General features: G+C 48.3%; 1 protein-coding gene across 1 annotated transcript; it reads left to right on the top strand.

Moving 5' to 3' along the window:
- Positions 1-3,665: 3,665 nt before the first annotated feature.
- On the top strand, positions 3,666-23,659 carry dlgap3 (discs, large homolog-associated protein 3; the record flags this gene model as incomplete). The annotated part of the gene is made up of 13 exons (XM_083646024.1): positions 3,666-4,525; positions 4,607-4,838; positions 11,268-11,300; positions 11,901-12,115; positions 13,434-13,539; positions 13,706-13,916; positions 15,964-16,523; positions 16,987-17,081; positions 19,110-19,329; positions 20,506-20,788; positions 21,477-21,568; positions 22,404-22,550; positions 23,351-23,659. The coding sequence occupies 13 exons, from the start codon at positions 3,666-3,668 to the stop codon at positions 23,657-23,659; spliced, it is 3,363 nt and encodes a 1,120-aa protein (XP_083502150.1).

The raw sequence follows: 23,659 nt of genomic DNA, 5'->3' as shown, positions 1-23,659 counted from the left end.
GTTAACGGAACGCTAATGCATGAGTGAATGAGAGGGGGTCAAAGAAATGTGAACGTGTATATGAATGTATCAGTAAGCGCTGCAGCGCAGGCAGCAGATTAAGCATACAGTACGAGAGCACAAGAGATAAAGAATACAAACAACATTAAAAAGCCAACACTGAGAAGTGCTGACAGGCAGAGAGCCAGACGGGCTGGCAGGTAAAAAAAAAAGGGGAGGGGGGGGGGGGGGGAGAGAGAGAGGGAGGGGGCTGGGGGAGAGAGAGAGATGACTGGAGGATGGAGAGAAGTAGGTCAGGAGCAGAGACTGAGAAGAGGAGGAGACGTGTGGCGAGATGGATGGAGAGAAGGAAATAGCAAAGAAAGAAATTGAAAACCAACATAGGCTACAGCACTGTCTTTCTCTTGTCAGGCTTCGATGTGTGTCTTTGCAGTGTGTGCATAATGTGTCTTTTCGGTGTGGTGTGTGTGTGGTGTGTGTGCGTGTGTGTGTGTGTGCGTGCGTGCGCTCGTGTGTGTGTGTGCGCGCGTGCAGGGCACGACAGTGATTGACAGCTCCCCTCCAACAGCCAGCTCCAAAGCCACACACTTCATAATAAACAGAAGATGGTATAATGTACCCCTCTAGGCAGAGCAGCACTGCTCACTGTGCTGTCTATTCATAAACAGAAGTACAACACACTGGGGATGGAGGAGGGGGGATCGGGGGGGGATCCACCTCGGCAAGCCTAGGACTTTTTCTTAAATCAAGTGAAATCGGGTGAGATTGCGGCGATTATTTCATGATTTCCTCTCGGGAAATAAATGGAAATACTGTCACGGCAGATACAAGCCCTGGGCACCATCATTAATATTAAAGCAGAATTCTGTTTTTTTTACACCCTGGACCTTATTTCCGGCTTTAAATATGATTTTTAAGTCACCCTGGCAACTTCGGTTTGATTAGCATCAGCAGAAACGATAATCAGTTTTGAACTGCGACCTGAAAACGAGGGAAACGGGGCATGTGAAATACCTGTATTTATGTCTTGTAAAAAGCTTATTTTCCGACACACAGCGGCTCATATGCTTATTATATCAGAGAGAGAACGAGATAAGAGCAATCTAATGTACCTCCGTGGCGCTTGTAGCCTGCTCTGTTTGCTGTCCGTCACATAGATAACAGCTCCCGCTGCTGTTTGTAATCCATATGATGTTATTCCATACGGGCAGCAATTGAATTCAAATGAATCGTCTATAATTTTGAAATCAGATAAATATCTGCTAGGCTAGGCTAGGCATAGCTACACAACAAACTGAGTCAACTATGACCTGCCCTGGATGTTCTTCTTCTTCTTCTGTTTGGTAATACGGCTATCTACCATGAACATATTTAGAAAAGAACAGGGGTTTCAGACTGAGTGAGGACGAGAGTGTGTGTCTGCTTACTTGGTGTCTGCTTTTCTGGTATCGCTCCAACCGCTTGTCTCCAGCCAGTCTGTTCCTCTGGGATCCACTGGTATCCTCCTCGGTGATCGTTTGGCAGTTCGGTTGTAATTACTCACTATGGCTATTAAAATAATCATGAATGAGATGCAGACAAAAACTTGAAACAAAAACTCTGTTAGACATCAAAATTGTCCATATCACAGCATTTAGCCACATCATCATTAGCATTACACATGTTTCACATACAGTCACAGAAAATGGCTTGCCATGAGCTCTCATCAAAGACAATGAGATACCAAAGCAAGACACCCCGACTTCAACTCACTTCCTGTAATTTTGCTATGTGGGTTTTGCCCATGGTTTTCCACGGACACGCCAATGTTGCCCCTTTTTTTTTACATTAATAGAAGAAAAATAAGATGAAACGATGCAGGTGTGGAAAACACACACACACACACACACACACACACACACACACACACACACACACACACACACGCACACACGCACACACACACACACACACACCAACCATTAATGAGTTCTAAGCGGCCAGGCCGCAGGTGCCACGGCTGTCTGAAAGCCGGCCACGGTCAGACATTCACTTGGAGAGGCTGGTCGTCACGGCTACAGCGATGACACGGCTGGATCCGGGTGCACTTCCTGGGTGGCGGCTCTCATTCAGCCAATCAAGGGGAACAGGCCACGCTCTATTTCATGATTATCCCAGCATCTGTCTCTTTAGCTCTCATCTGTGTATATGAAAGCCAGCGCATCTAGACCCACAGGATATATAAGCGAGATGGCGGTATTCATCATCGTCCTCGGCTAATTTCATCTCAACGTAATCGATTCCTGGAATGTCAACTCGTTAAAACGCTCGTGTGCATTATAAACAAGCCCATGTGCCTGTGATTCATATAGCTACTGTTAATGAACAGATATTATAAACCAACCCGTGAGCCCGTGATTCATTATACTGTTAATGAACAGCACGCTTAATAGACGATGTGATTACAGCAGCAGCAATTAATGCCCGTCCAATGAAATACATCATTATCACGTTTGGAACATAATCCAGGTTGTTTTCCATTCAGACGAGAGGCTAATGGAAAAGAGAGGCCTCTTTGCATTCGGCTCGTTTTCTTTGGCGTATATACAGCAAACGCAATGTGTGGGTGATACCGAGAAATATTGATTTCATTTGATACATTTGTATCGAGGAGCAGATGTCCCACCCTCCTCCGGCACCCCACGGCCTTTCTTTTCAACACATCAGCAGGGTGGGTTCCTGCGTTATCACCTGGATATTGTCCGTTTCTACCTCGTGTCGGCGGAAGGGCTCTGGAATTGATCGTGTGGGATTAGTTTGTGGATATTATGCTTGGAAGCTTGCCACCGCCGCTCTCTCTCACTCTCTCTCTCTCTCCCGGGCGTTTAGTTTCTAGGAAGGCAGGTAGGACGGGAGATGCAGGTGATCGATAAACACACCGATTTCCTCCGCTGTAAATCATCCTGAAAGCACCGAGACTCCCCGTGGGCGAGGGTGGAAGAGACAGAGGGAGACGAGAGAGTGGTGGGCTGATGATGATGAGGAAAAAGATTTAGGGGCGATGGGGAGTGAGCGGCCGGTTGTAAATGGGAGAGATAGAGGGATAGGAAGAGAGGCTAATATTCCTGATTTATCCCAGCAGGCTTTGAGGTGAATGAGAAGAAGAAGAGAGGTAGCTCACTGCAGGCTGCAGGATGAATGCTTACTATCGCACTGTTTGTCTTTTGTCGGCGAAAAAATGAAGAGCAACATCAATAAAAATGTTAATCAGGATGAGGGGGAAAAACATTGTTTTCACTTTCAATTTATCACACAGAAACAACGATCTGGACATCAATCTAGTAAATGTGTGCTTTTCTTACTGAGTCTATTTCGTGGTGTGATTCATTTGTAAGTCATATACCACCTCCCCCCCTTTTGAACACACATACTGTACAATGTTAAGTGGAATATTTATTTAAAGTCATATAAAGCTGTCCCAACTGCATTCGCTTATATTCTGGCTTTGGTCAAGAGCGAAAGAACACCCATGATACCTAGGAAATTAAACTATTGGCCCAACTCTTTATCCTCTTGTGCCCACAGGTGAGTCCGGCGCAGCCCTGTCACGCCCACAGCGCCCCCTTTCGGCCCGGACGGCCCACCACGCCCCGGCGCCTACGAAGGGCTACCATGTCAGCCGCAGCATGTCCCAGCACTCCTCCGGTGGTGGCGGAGGAGGAGGGCCCTGTCACTGCATGGCCGAGGACTGCGATGCCGGCCCGGGCCGAGAGTACTACCAGGGTCACGATGGCCACTATTACCCTACGGGCGGTCCGTCGGAGTCTCTGGCCTTGGAGAGGCACCAATCCCACTCCCACAGTCACTCAGGAGGGGGCACCTTCCCTCGCTCCCACCCCAACCAGCAGCACCCGCCCCTGCAGTCGTACGAGTCTTGCGAGGAGTGCCTGTCCACGGGCCACGGAGGTAAGATGCACCGCGTCCCCCCGAACCTGATCAACCAGTTTGAGAAGCAGGTGCCCTTCCACCCCGATGGCTTCCACACGCTGCAGTACCAGCGCACCGCCAGCGGGGGCGCAGAGCAGCGCAGCGAGAGCCCGTCCCGCATCCGACACCTGGTCCACTCGGTGCAGCGTCTCTTCGCCAAGTCCCACTCTCTGGAGGCGCCGTCCAAACGGGAGTACAACGGCACGAGAGGAGGCGGGGAGTACCGCGGCGAGAGAGGGGGAGGCGGCCACCGGAGCGGGGGGGAGGACGGCCACTACTCGGGCCACCAGTCTCGCTCCACCAGGAGGAGCAAGTCCCGCGAGCGCAGCAAGAGCGGAGACTCGCGCCACGAGTCGGGCAGACGGCACCGCAGCCGCACGGCGGGCTGGTGGAGCTCTGACGACAACCTGGACAGCGACAGCAGCTTCCTGGTGGGCGGGGGCAGGAGGGCGTACCCCAGCGGGCACGAGAGCCTGGACGCCGCCATCCAGGAGCTCACCATGAAGAAGCCCAAGGAGCGAGGCGGCGGGCCGGGGCCAGGCCCGGGACCGGGGCACGGGCACGGGCAGGGGCAGGGGCAGGGGCAGGGGCAGGGGCAGGGGCAGGGGCAGGGGCAGGGGCAGGGGCAGGGGCAGGTGCAGGGGCCTGGCGAGTGCATGGCCTGCACCTCCATAGCACTGGCTGGGAGCGAACAGGGAGGACACCACGGACAGCACGGACAGCACGGACACTCCCTGAAGCGGAGCACCTGGTCGGCCATGACAGTGAGTCAGGCCAGGGAGGTGTACCCCTCCTCCAGGGGAGGAGCCTATGACAAAGCCCTGGTGCCGCTGGAGAGTAAGCTGAAGGAGAGGACCTTCCACTACCTGCAGGTGTGTGTGCGCCTGTGTGCAGAGCGCCTGTGCATTTGTGTTTGGACGGGATTCATTGTGAGGGGATGTGAATGTTCTTTACCGCCCCCTGCTGAGCTACAGCGAAAACAAAAGGCAGCAATATTTCTGTGAATTAGCACAAAAGGCTTTACAGTTAGTGTAGTGCTCGCATAGGTTGCATTATATCTACACACAGCGTACTCATTAGGGAGCATACAATGTAAGCCAGAGAAACCATGCATTGTTCTACAGACAAGTTGCTTTGGGACAAAGTGTGTCTCATACAAATTGAATGTCCTGAGAAACACCCATGGTCCACCTTGGTGTTTCGCTGTGAATGAAGAGACGATGATTGACAGCTGGAGATTATTAAACACCTGTCTCAACAGTCTTAACAGTCCCTGCTGGCGCTCGCTCTCTCCTTCTCCCCATCCAACACATTCACTTTATCTCCCCCTTACCTCTGCCCTCTCTCTCATTCTCTATACATGAATTCTCTAAAGTGAAAAGCTAATGCCTCATTCACTGCACTTACAAAGGCATACGCACGCACACACACACACACACACACATACACACACACACACACACACACACACACACACACACACACACACACACACACACACACACACACACACACACACACACATACACACACACACACACACACACATACACACACACACACACACACACACACACACACACACACCGCCTCCAGCTGTGCTGTGGTAGGACGGCCATGCAGGCTGTGTTTCTACGGAAACAGCAGGGAGCCACAGGAGTCCCTGGTGCTTTTCCAGCTCTCATCCTTTAGACACAGCTGAGGTATGCTGATAGAGAGGGGGGGGGGAGGAGAGAGAGGGGACAGGAGAGGGAGGTAGAGGGAGATGAAGAGAGAGGGAATAGGTGCAGGAAGAGGACAAGACAAATGTTGTTTGTCTGTGGGGGGGTGTCAAAGGACGGCCTGCCATAACCCTTCACATGGTGAAAATGTGACATTTTCATGTTTTGATATTTCCATAAATTAGAAACTCTCCCCTTTGACTGAGATGACTGAGAAAGCTCTCTCAGATCAAAAGTTATGAGTATTTTAATCTGTACCAGAATCAGAATGTGTCATGAATCATGTGTCTAATGAGAAAAATGCCTTCATTCCACCAAAGATTAAATTTTCTACAGTGGCATTCCACAAAAACCTTAAAAATAAATCCTTTTGTTTCATGAAAATAATAATTATTAGGAGATTAAAGTAACCAGCCATCCATCCACCTTCAACCGCTTATCCGGGATCGGGTCGCGGAGGTAGCAGTTCCAGCAGGGGAGCCCAAACTCTCCTTGGCCACATTAGTAACCAAATCAGTCAAAATCTCAAAAATACCCGCAAAATTCATTTTCGACCTACTTTGGTTCATAGCTAACAATGTGTAGCAGCAACATGTGAAGGGTTTCTGGAGGCCACCACACATACAGTATAACACCACATCCAGACTTTTGGACACAAAATGATCTTCCCCACTCCCTCCTCCCTCATATCTCTATCTCCTGGTGTCACTAGCAGCATTGTGACGGGAGCAGTAATGTATGTTGGCGGAATGTTGTGCTGCTGTGCTGAGATGTGCTGAAGTCAGCCAGATTGATCCGTGCCTGCAGGGCTTCCTGCAGCAGCAGATATAGAGCTGTTCAGCGGCTCACCACCAGGAGGACTAGGGGGAACCTCAGGACACACAACAGCACCAAGTGCCAATATTGAAGCATTAACTCTTAAAGACTTCCCGCTGCAGCTGCAAAATTCCCCATTGGTGTCGTGGACGTACTGTACTGTATGTTGGGGATGCTCTAGTGAAGTCTATAAGACTGAATAGAATGTGACAAGTTTGGACATCGTACATTTAACAGCTGGCTTTCAGCCATCATAGAGGAGACAAAACTCCACCAGTTGGATTTCAGAATCGCACACTTAACAAATGTCTCACACCACGCAACACCACAGCACCTCTTGAGGAGCTCTGTACAGATTGGTGTTATTGTCCAGCTCACACTACAGGAGTCCTACATGTCCAGTCCAGTCATGATACAGATTTGATCCATAAAAATGAAACGATGGTTTGACATAATCACGATGGTAGATAGACTGTGGAGTGGGAGCTAAGAGATTAACGTCCTAAGCCCTCACACATGACAAGATCCTGGGTGTCGACTGTCCATTGCAGCTAGGACTGTGGCTAGCATTGGCCTAAACATCATGTAAGGTGAGATAGCATGAGAGGTCATTATGATTCTGTTGAGGAGAAATGTGACACAACATTGAGAACAGAGGTTCTCGATGTTTTGTTGACTCAGGGCCAATTTAGGGACCAAACAATTAATGGGTTGAGGGCCACCCCAAGAAAGAACAGAACATGAAATAATTCCAAAGCAGATCTTTCTTTGATAGTCAGTTGAACTTGTGAATCATGTGATAAATGTATGTTGTGTTTTCTAGAGGAGAAAAAAAATCAAATTTGTCCATTTGTTGATAACATACATGCATGCACGCACTCATGCACACACACGCGCGCGCACACACACACACACACACACACACACACACACACACACACACACACACACACACACACAAACACAGCCTAAATTTGGAGCGTTATTTAGCCGCCTTCCTGACAAGCTAGCATGACATGGTTGGTACCAATGGATGTCTTAGGTCTCCTAGTTTGACATGATACCAGGTTCTTCACTCTAGCTTTAAAAATGAGCCCGCTACAGCCTCTGACAGACAGTCAACCTAGAATCAGACCAAATACCATCATGTCAGCTAACTCATCGTGGACCACCAGAAATGTTTCTGAGGGCTGCAATTGGCCCGCGGGCCACACTTTGAGGACCCCTGATTTAGAACAAATACAACACACAATTGCTCCCGTCAAGTCAGACAAAACACCATTCTTGCAGGCTGCTGAATGTGTGAATGTGTTGCAGGTTTATACACGTTTATAGGCTGAAGACTCAAGTGCGATGCACAACTGCAAGAGCTCAGGCAAACAAAATGGCACTGAGCAGACAGACTTTGAGCGAATCAGGATTACTGTCGTCCGAGGCAAAGGGACACTGCAAGGTTCTCCCCCGTGGTGCCGACCCAATCACGATGTGCAGCACCAGAACTCGCTACTTTACTTTCCAGTCCCTAAGCCACCTCTCCCCGCTGTCCCGTCCCCTCGCTCTGCATCTGACAGATAAGGAGCGGAGAATATAGAGCCAGGGTGAAATGAAGACAGAAGCAGCGCAGGAGAGAGAGAAGCATCGGGAGGGGGGAACAGCCAGGTAGCAGGACAGGAGATAGTGCAGGAGGCTCTGGGATGGGATGGGGATAGAAACGAGATAAAGGGGGGAGATGGTTGCTAGGGGGCAGAGAGAGAAGAGAGAGATAGAAGAGAGAGAGATAGAAGAGAGAGAGATAGGAGAGAGCGAGAGAGAGAGAGAAGAGAGAGATAGACGAAGGCCAGGGGATCGGGAGATTAGGCGGAATCATCTCCTTTTAAGTGATGACCTTTACAAAACACACTCAGCTGGATGGACCCCTACCCCAGAGCCATGGCTGTACGTCTGTGCACGATGCGTGTGTGTGTGCACGATGTGTGTGTGTGTGTGTGTGTGTGTGTGTGTGTGTGTGTGTGTGTGTGTGTGTGTGTGTCCGTGTGTGCGTGTGTGTGTATGTCAGTGTTTTCTCATGGTCACATGTGTGAGCGAGACTACACACTTCACAGCCTGTGCAGTGAGCGGAGGATAGAGGGGTCTTTGAGCAGGAGCAGCTGCTCTTACTCTCTGGCTGTTAGCTGTTGTGAAGCCTTCATCATATTGGTAAAGGAATGACACCAGATGGCACACACACACACACACACACACACACACACACACACACACACACACACACACGCCTACATACCGTATACATGTACGTAGGTCTGAGTGGTCCTATGATGCAGATTTGAGAAAGGAGCTGTTTCCGATCTGTTTGGTTGTGTCTCCGTCTTCCTGCCTGGCTCTCTGTTGTCTCTGTCTCCAACCGGGGTTCCCACTGGTCATGGAATTTTCTGGAATATCACAGAATTTTGAGACGTGGATTTAGGCCTGGGCAATATATCTTATAATATTGATATTGTGATATATGAGACTAGATTGTCTGGGATTTTGGTTATTTTATTGTGAAATAACTATGTTATGTTACAGTAAAGTGATGTAATTTTCTGAACCTGCCTTTTTTGGCCAAGTAAAATGAAGAACAATGATCGACTTTGCCTGCTCACCATGACCATATTCACCTTATGTAGAAGAGACAGTCTGGCTTGAGAGACTAACAGGAAGTGTAAACACAATTAGAAGCGATTGTGTTGACACTTCCTGTGGCAGAGCTTATCCCCTCAGCCTGCTTCCAGTGAGTCACTTAGCTTTGACCAGAGAGACGATCTCTGGTTTGAGCAGGTAAAACAGCCGGCGTTTTGAACAGGAAGTCGTGACACAAACCGGTCAAGTGGGCGGGGCTACATAAGGTGAACAGTGCCACAGGAATGAGTCCTAACACCCAGAAATACATTAGCATGGGTTTTTGGTTAGATGCCTGAAATAAGGTCTGTGTTTATCAAAACGTTATGATAGCTTAGATCATTGTGTTCAGCAAGATCATCATCCTCACAAATGAACACCACTTTGGCAAATTGTTTCACATATTCATTGCATTCAATGATGGTTTCCAGCTGTTCTTCTCCAACTGTGCAAACCCTTTAGAAAAACAACAGTAACAAACCAGCGACTTCGTTATGGAAAGTCATGGCATTTGACAGCAGGGCCACGGTGGGAACCCGCTCAATGTTTTGTTCCTTTTCATTACCTTATGAATTCTTATTTGTTTTCATCTCTTGCGTCTCCCCTTACTTTGTCGTCGTGACTGGCTGTGTTTCTGCTTGTTTACATCTGAGTCACACTCTCATTGGTCTGCCCATCTGTCTTCCTGTCTATCGGCCTGCCTGACTTCCTCTGTCTGCTTTGCTCTTGTGTCTCTCTGTTGTCCCATCTGCTTTTCTGCCTGTTTCTTGTCTGTCTGTCACCCTGTCTGTCTGTATGTCCTCTGTCTGTCACCCTGTCTGTCTGTCTGTCTGTCCTCTGTCTGTCACCCTGTCTGTCTGTCTGTCTGTCTGCCTGTCTGTGTATCTGCTTGTATGTCTGTCTGTGTGTCTGTCTGTCTCTCTATCTGTAGCTGTGTTTCCATTACAGTTTTTCGCAAAATAATTGCGATATTTCTACAACTTCGACAATGTACAATTGCGACTTGTAGGCGTTTCCATTGAAGTTGGCAATTCCCATTAGCCTACCAGCAGCTGCCTGCCACAGTGGATCTGCCCCATATCCCGTCCCCTGCATGCTCAAATCCAACCAATGGTCAATGCAAATCACAACATGAAGTTACAACACATATAAACGAGCCTGATTATCAATTCAAAATAAAATTAGTTGCAAAATGTTGCTGGCTGCGGTGAATGCAGTGAGCGCGACAGGCAGAGGAAAAAAGCCTAATAGCCTAATAGCCTACAACTGGTCCGATTTAGAGATGGAGGGGGGAAAAGGCTGATTTGGTCAATAATCACAATTTTGTGTAGCTATTATAATTATAACACTGCACCTGAAACGTGTGTAATGTATTACTCACAGTCACTGTATTCACTTCAGTCAGGAGCACGCACCGCACCGGTGTGTGCTTGCTTTTCATCCCTTATCTCGCGCTGTGCCAAATGCGCGCACACAGGCAGCCTGTCACCATGGACCGATTTCTGCCATTAAACATTATCTATTTTATATTTATTTTGCATAACACTCGTCTTTCTGCTAGCGTTGCTTCAAAGTTTTCCATTGCTGCGGAGGTTTTGCCACGGCTTATCGAACCGTTTCTTCCTCATTTTTCGCTGCTTTTCCAAAGCAGAATGGGTCACATGACGTGCTAATGCGAAAAAAGTGTTTCCATTACACTTTTGCGATAAACTGCTATATCGACACGTCTGAAAAACCACCTCATGAGAGCGCAAAAACGTTTTGCGATATTTGGGAGGTTTTTCGAAATTTACGTGTTTCCATTACCCAATTTCTATTGCGATATTTAGATTTTGCGCATTTATGAGGGTAATGGAAACACGACTTGTGTGTCTGTCTATCTGTCTGCTTGTATGTCTGTCTGTCTGTGTGTCTGTCTCTCTGTCTGTCATCTGTCTGTCTGTCATTGGTCTGCTTGTCTGTCTCTCTGTCTGCTTGTCTGTCTGTCTGCCTGTCTGTCTGTCTGTCTGCTTGTATGTCTGTCTGTGTGTCTGTCTCTCTGTCTGTGTGTCTATGCTCTCCATCTGTCGTCTTCTGGCTTACGCTCTTTTTCCTTCTCTGTGTCAGTGTTTCTCCAGCTGTCAGAGTTTCTCTCTTTCTGTAAGTCCCTTGTCCCTTCTCTAATGCCATCTCACATACAGTATGCATGTCTGTGCACGTATGTATGTAGTGTGTGTGTGTGTGTGTGTGTGTGTGTGTGTGTGTGTGTGCGTGCACACGTGCGTGCGTGTGTGTATGAATTCACGAGCATGCCAGTGTGGCTGAGCTGTCTGTGCCAATGTGTGTGCATTACAATACTGTGTTGTATTGTACGTCTTGAGAAAAGAAATCACTGTCGTTCTGATCGAGCCGAGAAATATATTTCATCAACCGGTGAAAAATATTTCTGTTGTGTGAAGTCTTTTCGACTTCAACTGCAACTATTGGGGAGAAGCTACTGACTGTGCAGCGAAAGCATCTTCACTATCTTAACATTGATTAGTTCACATTGTGAGTACGTGCTTTTCCCCTAACACTTTGGATTGTAAGAATGCATATTTAGTCTTAACTTACTTTAACCCATTGTATGGAGAATCATACTAAAACTGAGTTTAGCTGTGCGTTTACATTGTTTGATACTAATGCTGTATGGATGGACGTCTCTTGGTCTTATTTATTCTTATATGACAGCGTGTGAACGTTTGTGTGAATGCGTCTCAGGTCCCTTCGGATGAGTGGGGGGGCGGATACCCCGGCGGTGGCGTGGGCGACGGTGGGGGGGAGATCCCGTGTCGCCGAATGCGCAGCGGCAGCTACATCAAGGCCATGGGCGACGAGGACAGCGCCGACTCGGACGCCAGCCCCAAACCCTCGCCCAAGACCAGCCTGATCGCCCAGCGGGAGGCCTTCCGGCGCTCCGTCAGCATGGATCAGAGGTCATCTATACCGCTAAGTCTAACGCTGCATTCAAGTCACTACCTGTGTGCAGTGTTCAAGTCACTACCTGTGTGCAGTGTTCAAGTCACTACCTGTGTGCAGTGTTCAAGTCACTACCTGTGTGCAGTGTTCAAGTCACTACCTGTGTGCAGTGTATCTGATTCTGATGCCCGTTGGAGAACACAATAATCACTAGCCATTTAGTCAGGCCTGGCTCACAGAGTTGGCATGCCGCCCCTACTCTCTCTCCCCCGAGACGGTTTTCGTTATAGTCCACTTCCCTGGCTGATTCCAACACCACTCAGCTGTGCTCCTCCTCCGCCCAGGTGAGCTCCATCAGTAGCTAATGAATGGAGCTCTCCATGGTGCTGAGGCTGTGTCCACTCATTTTGGCCACTAATTCGCCGTTTTTGCCCACTTCGTCGGCTCTAATTACCTAAGGCAAACACTTGAAAATTTGAAAGATTCAGCGTGATCACACGTAAAATGGCATAGCTGTGGCCAAACAATTTCTGCTCACTCTCACACACACACACACACACACACACACACACACACACACACACACACACACACACACACACACACACACACACACACACACACACACACACAGACAGACAGACAGACAGAGGCTTTGCATTCTTATTATAGGATTATGGAAAAGACTGTAGATAGCTTCCGTTCACTTTGAAATACTGCTTGGGGATGTATTTCCTTTGGGGATGTTATTCATTTGAAATAAAACAAATAAAATCAATTATTTTCATCACGTAGGTTATTTTCCGTTCACAGCTCTTAAAACGCCAAGGCAGGACATGCATGGCCTCTTGCTTGATTTAGCATTTGCTTATGGTGAAATTGCAGTTATTTGTTTTGCTGTTACAACATTAACTCAAATCATCACTCATTAAGTGCATGTGTGTGTCAAGCGTGAAACAGCTGATCAGGAGCAAACTCTTCCAAGTCAGTGCTTAATGCCGCCTGACTGCTGCCTGAAAGGAGTACTTATATCTATCTGATTATCAATCAATTAAGTGCTATTGGATAGTTAAGGTCAACCAAATGGCATATTATTAATCCATGGGCTATTACAAAAATCTGCCCAAGGGGATTCAATATTTTTCATGTTTTTTTTCCCATATTTTACTGTTATTCAAAGGTTATATCTTCACATAAAGAGTACATTAGCTCCACTTTGCAGCCATAATAATAATTTCACTGTAGTAGATTGAATGTAAAAATCTCAAACAACAGACTACTGCGTTCAGTTGTTATGGTCGTCATTGAATCAGATTTTGTTTATGTTTAACGCAGGTACTCATGTAAGCAGTGCACAGACTCCTCCTACCCCAACAGCCGAACCACACCCAAGAGCCACACCCGCTCTCGCAGCTACACCCGCTCTCTGACCAGCTCACAGGTATCAGCTACACCCGCTCTCTGACCAGCTCACAGGTATCAGCTAATACAATTTGCCTCCACCTGAGGTTTCCCTCCACGCGCTCCAGTTTCCTCCCGCATCCAGTACACTTGTTTTTCTACTGCACGCACTCTCCCTTTCTCACCATCCCTCTGTCACCCTTCAGCTGGGAGACACTCTGAACCGCCAGTTTGAGGCGGTGTGTGAGACCATGTTCGGGGAGGTGGAGTCCCAGGCGGTCGAGGCCCTGGACCTACCCGGGGTCTTCCGCACCCGCAGCCACAGCTACGTCCGCGCCATCCAGGCCGGCTGCTCCCAGGACGACGACTGCTTGTCTGTCTTCTCCATGGCGGGCCCTCAGGGAAGCATCAAGAGTGGTGCGTGAGTGTGTCTGTGTACTGTGTAATATGTGTAAGTGTGTGTGTGTGTGTGTGTGTGTGTGTGTGTGTGTGTGTGTGTCGCAGCACAGCCTGCTATTGGTCTGTGATCAGCGAGCTGCGCGACCACTGGACAGGTGACCTGTCAATCATTCCCGAAATCATAGTGTACTTTATCATCTATTTTACTCTAAATGGGACCATAATTTGTGAATCATGCTGTATTGAAGAAGACTTGAAACGAGTGATTGGGACCATAAACTCATTAGGAAAGTGTTTACTGGGGTCATACATCAAGTGAGAAGTAGGGTCATTTCCCCTTTGAATTCAATACAATCAGACTTTTTTTTGCAGCCAGTGAAGTAGTCCCCTGCTGGCCATTGGAAAGAATACAGCTTTAAGGCACGTCCGCTTCATTTTTCACAAACAAAGCTACCTGCTTGGTGGTAGGAGGGCAACCTGGTGGCACATTAGCACAGCCAGCAGGAGAAGACAGTGCACTACAGAGGCTCCACAGTGTTGCACTTAGCTTGACAAAACCCAGTTTGTGCACACACACACACGCACACGCGCACACACACACCCACACACACACACACACACACACACACACACACACACACACACACACACACAGTTCATTACTTCCACTACCGTCTTAGTCAGTGCACAGCTGCATTGTGTACTTTTCCCCCCTCTCCATTTCCCCTCAGTCTCTCTATCATCTCACTCTCTCACCTACTGTAAGCCTCGGTTCATCTGCAGCGCATTCCTTGCATGTGTGTATGTGTACATGTGTGTGTGTCTGTGTGTGTGTGTGTCTGTGTGTGTGTGTGTGTGTGTGTGTGTGTGTGTGTGTACATGCGCGCTGTGAGCATGGACCGCTGTGTGTTGCCGTGCATGCCCTCTGTTCTCTATATCATCTCTATCGGTTCCCCCTCTCCGTCTTGTCTCTGTATCTCATCTCTCTCTTCCCCTGTGTAATCGCCGGCTTCTCTGGCTCAGTAATGGGGACTGGAACGCTCATGATTATGATGATAGCTCAATGTCTCCAGCTGCCTCTCCTCCTCCCCCCCCCCCCCCTCTATCTCTCTCTCTCTCTCTCCCTCCCTCTCTCTCTCTCTCTCTCTCTCCTCGGTGCGGTCTCCTCCTGACCTCCCTTCCCACATCACTCTCTCGGTTATTTCAAACCCATTCTCTTAGTCGTGCGCTTGCTGTTGTTGTCTTTGATAGTTGGGGTTTTATCGTCCGTCACGATCATCCGCGTGGCGTGCTCTTGGTGTAGCCTCATTGCATCCGCAGTGTGTTTGTGTGGGAGACTGCAGAGAGCCTCTCCAGTGCTATCACTGGTGCCTTACAAGGCTAATATTGCCTGGCTTAGACCAGCAAATCCCCGTGAGATTCATATATGAAAGCCGCTGTGAAGTGTCATATACATCAAACACACACACACACACACACGTACACAAACACACACACACACACGTACACGTACACGTACACACACCGACAAACATGCGTGCACTGCGCACACAGCTCTCTCGGTGGGACTCGCACCGCACGTCAAGAGTAAGCCGGCTGGAAATGAGAATGCGGCGAGAGAATCCGCGGTAGAAAATGTGTGCTTCCCATTTTAATATTTCTCTCAGGAAATTGCTTCATCTTCTCGAGAAGCAGAGTTAGATGCGCTCAAGGGGGGAGAGCTTTTCTTTTGTCACTTCTGTCATTGCTCTGCCTCTCGCCAAAATTCATACCAATAGCTAATGCTTGGTAAGGAATAAATAAATAGCACTTTTGAGTTGCTTCCATAAATCTTTCTTTTGCTGACATATTTTTTTTTATCTCCCTTTCTCTCTATATTCATTCACTCTATTTTTTGCACATTTCCCTCTTTTCCATCTGTCTTCTCCTTACCACCTTCTGTTTCCAGCCTGCCCCCATTGTAAGTATCCACCTCCCCAGTCTCATGTTGACCCATTGCCCATTTTGCTAATAACAACACACTCTACCCGTCTCCCTCTCCCCCACCTCTCCTCTGGGCCTCCAGTCTTTCCCTATCGTAAAGGTGCTCCTCCCCCTCTCCCACCTCGCATGACCAAGTCGGCGTTGTCGGTGCGAGCCCAGAGCAGCACAGAGTCCACCCAGGACGCCTACTTCCAAAGCGGCGGGCAGTCGGCCCCGGGGACCGGCCCCGGGCGCCCCAAGCAGCACAGCAACTCCGTGGACCTGGGCAGCTCCGACGGGCCCTCGAGTCGCACCGCCAGGGCGGCCTACTACACCGGCACCGGCCCGGCACGATCCCGGCAGCACAGCAACTCGGCGGAGAGCCTGGACGCGGTCAGGAGTTCGCGGGAGCTGGTGCCCTACGGAGGAGGTCCGGGGGTGGGGGTGAGGGCCAAGCACAGCAGCTCGGCTGACAGCCTGCTGGAGGGGCCCCCGAGGCCGGCCAGGGCCGGGGGCAGCCTGGGGAAGTCGGTCTCTCTGCCCCAGAACAGCTTGGTGCTGAGTAAAGCTGGAGGAGGAGGAGGAGGAGGAGGAGGAGGAGGAGGAGGGGGGCAGGACGACGGACGCGGCGGGAGGAAGTGGAGGCCATCCATAGCTGTGCAGGTGAGACGGTGATGTCATCAAATAACTTACATTGATAAGAAGTGACACCTAATACATTGTTCCATTGTGACATCAGCGCACAGCAAATCTGCCGTTTTGGCCTGGAGCAGACTACCTCTGATTGGCTGTCATGGTTCTGATGAACGTTCTGATGTTGTCCCATTGGCGCGAGGAGGCATTTTTTCAGGCCAAAATGGCGACAGCGCTGTTGTCGAAAAGGCAGCAGAGGTTGACTCTTGCCTCCAATACTCTTTGATGGGATGGAGAAGGGACAGCTGCTAATAGAGTTTTCGTTGTGTGAAAATATTATTAAAGGAGTGTGTGTGTGTGTGTGTGTGTGTGTGTGTGTGTGTGTGTGTGTGTGTGTGTGTGTGTGTGTGTGTGTGTGTGTGTGTGTGTGTGTGTGTGTGTGTGTGTGTGTGCGCTGACTGTGTTGCTCAATGGCCTTCTCTATGTGTGCCAGGTGGACAGCTCGGAGACCCTGTCAGATTCAGATGCAGAGGGCAAAGCTCTTAGGGAAGTCCACTCCATAGGGGTCCAAGTGGATGATGATAAAAGGTAATGGAATTTTAATTTGATATCAAACCAGGGAAATATATATTTGAAGATGGTTTCAAATCTGTAAACTACTTGAGGTGTGCTTGTTTTTTTTACACTTAAATTTCCTTCATTATGGACACGTAACTTCCAAAATGTGTGGTGGTCTGGGAGAAAGAACCCTTCACATGTCGCTGCTACACATTGTTGACAATGAGCCAAAGTAGGTTGAACATGTGTTTTGCAGGTATTTTGAGATTTTGAGTGATTTTGTTACTTTCATCTTCATAGTACATCATAGTGAATAATTATTTTTCTTAGCACAAAAGGGAAAGTATTTATTTTCATGGTTTTGGTGGAATGCCACTAGGGATGTCCGATATTATCGGCCTACCGATATTATCGGCCGATATTAGCATAAGAAATCGATATCGGAAAATATCGGTATCGGTTTTCATGCCGATTTTTTTTTTTTTTTTTTTTTTTACAGGGGGAGTCTCACTGAGAGCAATGCTCTCTTTTTCAGGAGTGCCCTGTTCACATTCACACACACATTCATACCTGGAAGCTGACCAGTACAACCACAGTCTGATCTGTTGGCCACTGAGCAGCTCCACTGGAGCGGTTGGGGTTAAGGGCCTTGCTCAAGGGCACCTCAGTGGTGGTAATGAGGGAGGGGCAAGCGCTGCCTTTTCACTTTCCCCACCCAGATTTATACTGCCGGTCCCGGGGATTGAACCGACAACCTTCTGGTCACAAGCTCGCTTCTCTAACACTTACAACTTTAACACAACATGCATATTATATATTAAACTCTTCAGCTACATTAAGCTACATTATGTAACTTGTTACATTAAATTTTGGTGGAAAAAAAGCCCGCTTATATCGGTATCGGTTGATATCGGTTGATATCGGTATCGGAAATTAAGAGTTGGACATTATCGGATATCGGATATCGGTAAAAAAGCCAATATCGAACATCCCTAAATGCCACTATAGAAAATGGAATGGTGGAATGTTTAAAGCCATACAGGTTTTACTTTTTGACACATAACTGATAAACTCTTATTTCTTTCCTATTATATATATTTGAGAGAACTATCTCAGTCATTCAAAAAGTTATATATATGGGAGAGAGTTTCCAATTTATGGGAAAAAAAAATGAAAATGTCAAATTTTCCACCATGTGAAGGGTTTTTGCAGACCACCACACTTTTTTTGGTCCGAGTTGTTTATACAATCATTTGACTGAATCATTGTAATATGTAATATGAAAAAGCAGTCATCCCCTGGCACCCTGGTGCAGTCACCTATGGTTTATTTTCAAAGCTCGTTCCTATCATTCCTCTTATTCCATTTCACATTTCATCAGAAATCACAGCTTGAATTCAGTCGCACTCTGTTTCCAAGAATGTCTTTTTTTCTCACCATCAGTGACAGTAACCATGACTACTGCAAATCACACCATCAGTGACAGTAACCATGACTACTGCAAATCACACACTCCGCATGACTTTAGCTCGTGACGCAGCCCTCCTAATTATATCCAGCATCGCCCCTGGGTCACATTCACAGATTCACACATATGCACGCTTGCATTCACACAAACACATGCGCGCACACCTCCAGGCAGTACGCCACCGTGCACCTGTTAAAACACAGTCCCCCTCCTCCTCCAGTCTTCAAAGGTGAGAGTGTGACATCGGCGGAGAAAAACGAAGGTGAGAGAATGGAAATCTGAGTCACACCTCATCAGATGGTGAAGGAGGGAGGAGGCGGGGGGGGGGGGGGGGTAAACTTGTCAGAGTGGAGCAAACTCGAAATCACGGATTCAAATGACATGACATTTGAACACGCCAGTGCATATGTCATGGGGGTTAGCAGGCGATATCACAACCAAGTCCGTGGCAGTGAAGTGACCGCAACGACTAGGAAATTGCAGCATGACTGTCCTTGCTCAAAGAGGCGTACATGCAAATGTAGAAATTGGTCATCGGTCACGTAAAAGAAAAGAAAAGAAAAGAAAAAGGATGTCTCTCTGTGTTCCAGGCGGGCTCGTTTCAAGCGCTCCAACAGCGTGACGGCGAGCGTGCAGGCGGACCTGGACCCCGAGGGCTTCCCGGGGCTCAGCATCGCCGTGCCGACGCAGGACAAGAGTCTTCAGTTCGGCTGTTCCTTCCAAAGGCACTCCTCGGAGCCCGAGTCCGCCGGCCAGTACACCGAGTACCACCGCACCGTCCACACACAGGGACAGTGGGCCTACCGCGAGGTAGGTCTGCATCGACACACGCACAGATCAGCATTCAGGACCAACGTTCCCTCTAAGCTGTTTGTCAGTGAGGTTCAGTTAAAGTTCAGTCCTTGCTCAAAGTTCTGAAACTTGCTATAAATGGGCTTGAGAGTTTTGTTGATAGGACCATACTGTATCTTAGGGTCTAGTGAACCAACATGTAAGTTTGTATGTTCAGATATCAGCCTTATTTACTGTTTCTGCTTGTAATCTCTGCTTTGTTAACCTTTCTGCAGTGATTGCATGGTTCCATGGTTGCGTGTACAAAAGGATCGTATATATGGAAGATGAACACTCCAACTTACTTCCTTGACAGCTAGATCCACATTTTTCTTCTCGCCAATTCTCAATGGCTTCCTTGTTTTGCTCAGGAGTACAAAGAAACTTTAACTGGCGATTTTTTACATTTGTTGTCTGCGCAGCCCACCACACAAGAGCTTTTAGCTATGTTTAATTCAAGGAAAATGACGCTGGTCTATAGAGACACTGCATGAAATAGGCCACGCCCATCACGGGGGAAATCGGTCCGTTCACTCCCATACACCAGCGTCATTTTCCTTGAATTAAACATAGTTAAAGGCTTTTGTGTGGTGGACTGCGCAGACAACAAATGTAAAAAATCGGCAGTTAAAGTTTTTTTGTACTCCTGAGCAAAACAAGGAAGCCATTGAGAATTGGCGAGAAGAAAAATGTGGATCTAGCTGTCAGGAAGTAAGTTGGAGTGTTCATCTTCCGTATATACGATCTTTTTGTGCAACACGCAACCATGCACGTGACATAGGAGAACGCCAGGATTGGAGGGGGGGTTCTGTTTTCCCCCGTCTTGGGCGTGGTTTCTGAATGATGACGCGTTACGCAGTGTCTCTATGGGAGCGAACGGAGCGATTTCCCCCGTGATGGGCGTGGCCTATTTCATGCAGTGTCTCTATCTTCACTCTACTGTCTGTAGCGGGACATGTCCCTATTAGAAGTCAGTGTACCATCAAAATGATTTAAAAGCTGTTATATCAAGATCAAAAAGTTACATATTGGGGCTTTAACTAATCACCTGAGAACTGGCCTTTGCATGAGTACTCATTACCTGCGTCCAAATGCTTCCACCATTGAATGACGTGTCCTAGCAGCATTTTCCTTCATTCTCTTGCATTCTCCTAGGACTATATCCAGAGCGGCTACTCCACTGAGCCCTGCCCATCGGACCCACGGCCCCACCAGCACCCGCACTTACCCCCACGCGCCCACTCCCCGCTGCCCCTCACCTCGGAGCGGGCCTGGTCCCTGGAGGGACCCCGCAGCCTGCCCGACTCGGGCCGCGCCTCGCCCTGCATGAGGGACGGGGAGTTCTTCCTGCGCCTCCTCCAGACGGAGGTGGAGAGGATGGAGGGATGGTGCCAGGGCATGGAGAGAGAGGCAGAGGAGAATGAATTGCCAGAGGAGGGTGAGTGGGGGAGGAGGGTCTAAAGGAGCAGGGTTCGAGTTCAAATCCCAGCTTTGTGGGGGTCTCTAAAATAACTAATCTTAGAGGCGCCGAGGGGCGGGGGGTCGAGTTTTGGTTAAGCGGTTGGTTAGAAGAGAGAGACTTCACTGCTCATTACGTGGTCCAACACATTCTCTCTCTCTCTCTCACTCACACACACACACGCATGCACGCACGCACACACACACACACACGCACGCGTGTGCGGTCGGGGAAGAAAGAGAGAGAATTCACTGCTCATCACTCGATCACTTGACTTGACAGAGAATATGGTGCTTGGTTCTTTTGGGAAACATGTTTCTTCATTTATCTCGTTAACATAAGTACCGTAATACTCATTACATTGAAAAATGCATTATTTGCGATCATGGTTGTTGGTATGTATATTAGCGCCCCCCACAGATTGTACTGCTTTCATGCGGGCTCAGAGACACTTCCTTATAGGAGCTCATGCCCCCACTGGCCCACATAACTGGAGGTCTCGAACCCTGAGCAGACAGGAAGTTGAAGTTCAATTGAATCCGTTGCTGCATTTCCTGTTTCTAATAGAAGTGTTTTCTGTGTTTTCTGCATCATTCTGCCCCCCCCCCCCCCCCCCCCCCGCACACACACACACACACACACACACACACACACACACACACACTAGTCCGTGAGCTGATTTGCAATGCAGTCGGCAGTGCCCAGATGCTCATGTCTCAAAAAGTCCAGCAGTTCTTCCGCCTCTGCCAACAAAGTGTGGTGAGTACGTGTGATCGGCCATCGCACACAACTTTGTGACATTCAGTTATGGGTCATGGTTTTGCAGACGTTCGAGGCACATCACTGTTGCCAAGGACAGAGTGAGCTTTGCTGCAGAATCACCACTGCAGACATTTCTCCTGTCTGAATTTTTTTCTCCCTCCCTCTTCTCTTTCTTTTACTCTTTCTAGTATATTACTTTGGTCATCCCTCCCACTTCCAAGATTCAGGGTTGAGGAGTAACCTAATACGTGTTTAAAATACAGTATTTAAAATACTAAATGTTAATAACTGTATATTACATTACAGTTACAGGTGGTGGTTATTGGTGGTATTCTGAATACAGTTACTGTCTTTAAAAATAAATCACTTTGGCAGGCACTTTGGCAGACTTTTGTCTCTCAAAATATAGCCTACTATATGTGGCCCTCCACACAGTATTGGCACGCACTTCCCATAAAGAGATTGAAAAAAAGGTGTTAACCATTTGTGCCGAACACGCACAGTGCACCTGCCACACACCACAAGAGAATGGCAATGTGGGAGGAGACACACAGCCAGAACACTCTCGAGAATGAGTTTTCGACATGGAAATATAACACACCTTACTTACAAACATGCCGAAGAAGTCGCAACATTATGGTCGCGACCACGTTGCCCTCGCGTTTGTGTACATTCAGAGTGACACAGACAAATGGTTGATTTTGAAGTATTCTAAAAGTAATCCAAAGTATTTAGAATGCATTACTTAACTTGAGTAATAATGGAATATGTTACAAATTACACAAGTAACCCTCCCCAACACTGTCCATGTTCCATCTCCCTGCCCATCCAGGACCCATCGGCGTACCCCCAGCCCAGCTCTCAGGACCTGGCAAGCTTCTGGGACCTGCTCCAGCTCAACATAGAGGACGTCAGGGTCAAGTTCCAGGACCTCCAGAGGATCAAGGAGTCTGGCTGGAGGCTCCCGCCTGAAAAGAAGGTGAGAAGCCCAGGGGTCCGCACAGCCCTGGTGTCCCTTCAGCACTCCCCCAGAGCCAAGATGGCGGTGTGCAGGAGAGTAGCGCAGATGGTCCTGCCCTCCAAGCCTTTGCAGGCTGTGACACTGCAGAACGGCAAAAGGAACTGAGCTGAGCTGCCTGAGAGACTGTGGAGTCTAGAATGAGTAGAAACGAGTGAAAATGCTTCTAAAGAAGCTTGTATTGAATGAGTTTGTACAGCCAAAAGCAAATACCTGTACATCAACATTACTGTCTATAGATGTGGCACACACTGGATTCAATCACTCATCTCTGACACTGCATGTAAAGTAGAGTAGTATGCTCATTGAACAACACTTCTTTACTGTATCATCTGATAGTTTAACAAGAACTAACACTTGTTTCTCTTTTCTTCTTTTTTCTTTTACGTCTTCTTTATTTTTATTTTCTCTTCTATCCCCATGTTTCATTTCCCTTTTCTTCATCCCAATGCCGATGCATGCCATGTTGAATTTTTATTTTTATGTTGATTTTTCTTTCCTTTTTTTTTCTTTCTTGTCGTAATGTCTCTGCCATGCTTTGTAAACGATGCCTCGTCACATGACCTTTCCCCTTTGACCTGTTGCTGGTTTCGCCCATTTCTCATTCTCTCCATTGCCCCTTATATCTCTGCTTTTCTGCATGGGACCCCCCCTCGCACAACCATAAACATCATTTTGTTGAATGCCACCTGACACGGTATACCTCCTTTTGTCCTCTGCGTTTTCATCATATGTTCACACCTCACCCATTACCCGGCTAGGAGGATAAGAAGCTTCCTCCACCCTTACCAAAGAAGCCAGCGGGCGGGGTGAGCGGCAGCCTCCGGGCCGATAGCGTCGGGGACGGGGGGGTCGGAGGTGGGTCGGGGGGCCTGGTGGTGCCCCGTGCGGGGGTAGTGCGCACCCTGCCCATCAGGGAGAAGTCCCTGGACCTTGTGGACCGGCAGAGGACAGAGGCGAGGAGGAGGCTACTGCAGACCAAGCGCACTGCCTCCTTCCGCCAGAACTCGGCCACAGAGAGCGCCGACAGCATCGAGATCTACATCCCCGAAGCCCAGACTCGACTCTGA

Source organism: Poromitra crassiceps, assembly GCF_964638095.1.
Source record: "Poromitra crassiceps genome assembly, chromosome: 11".
NCBI classification, from domain to species: domain Eukaryota; kingdom Metazoa; phylum Chordata; class Actinopteri; order Beryciformes; family Melamphaidae; genus Poromitra; species Poromitra crassiceps.
The sequence above is the reverse complement of the archived record's forward strand: the minus strand, read 5'-3'. Positions and strand labels throughout refer to the sequence as shown.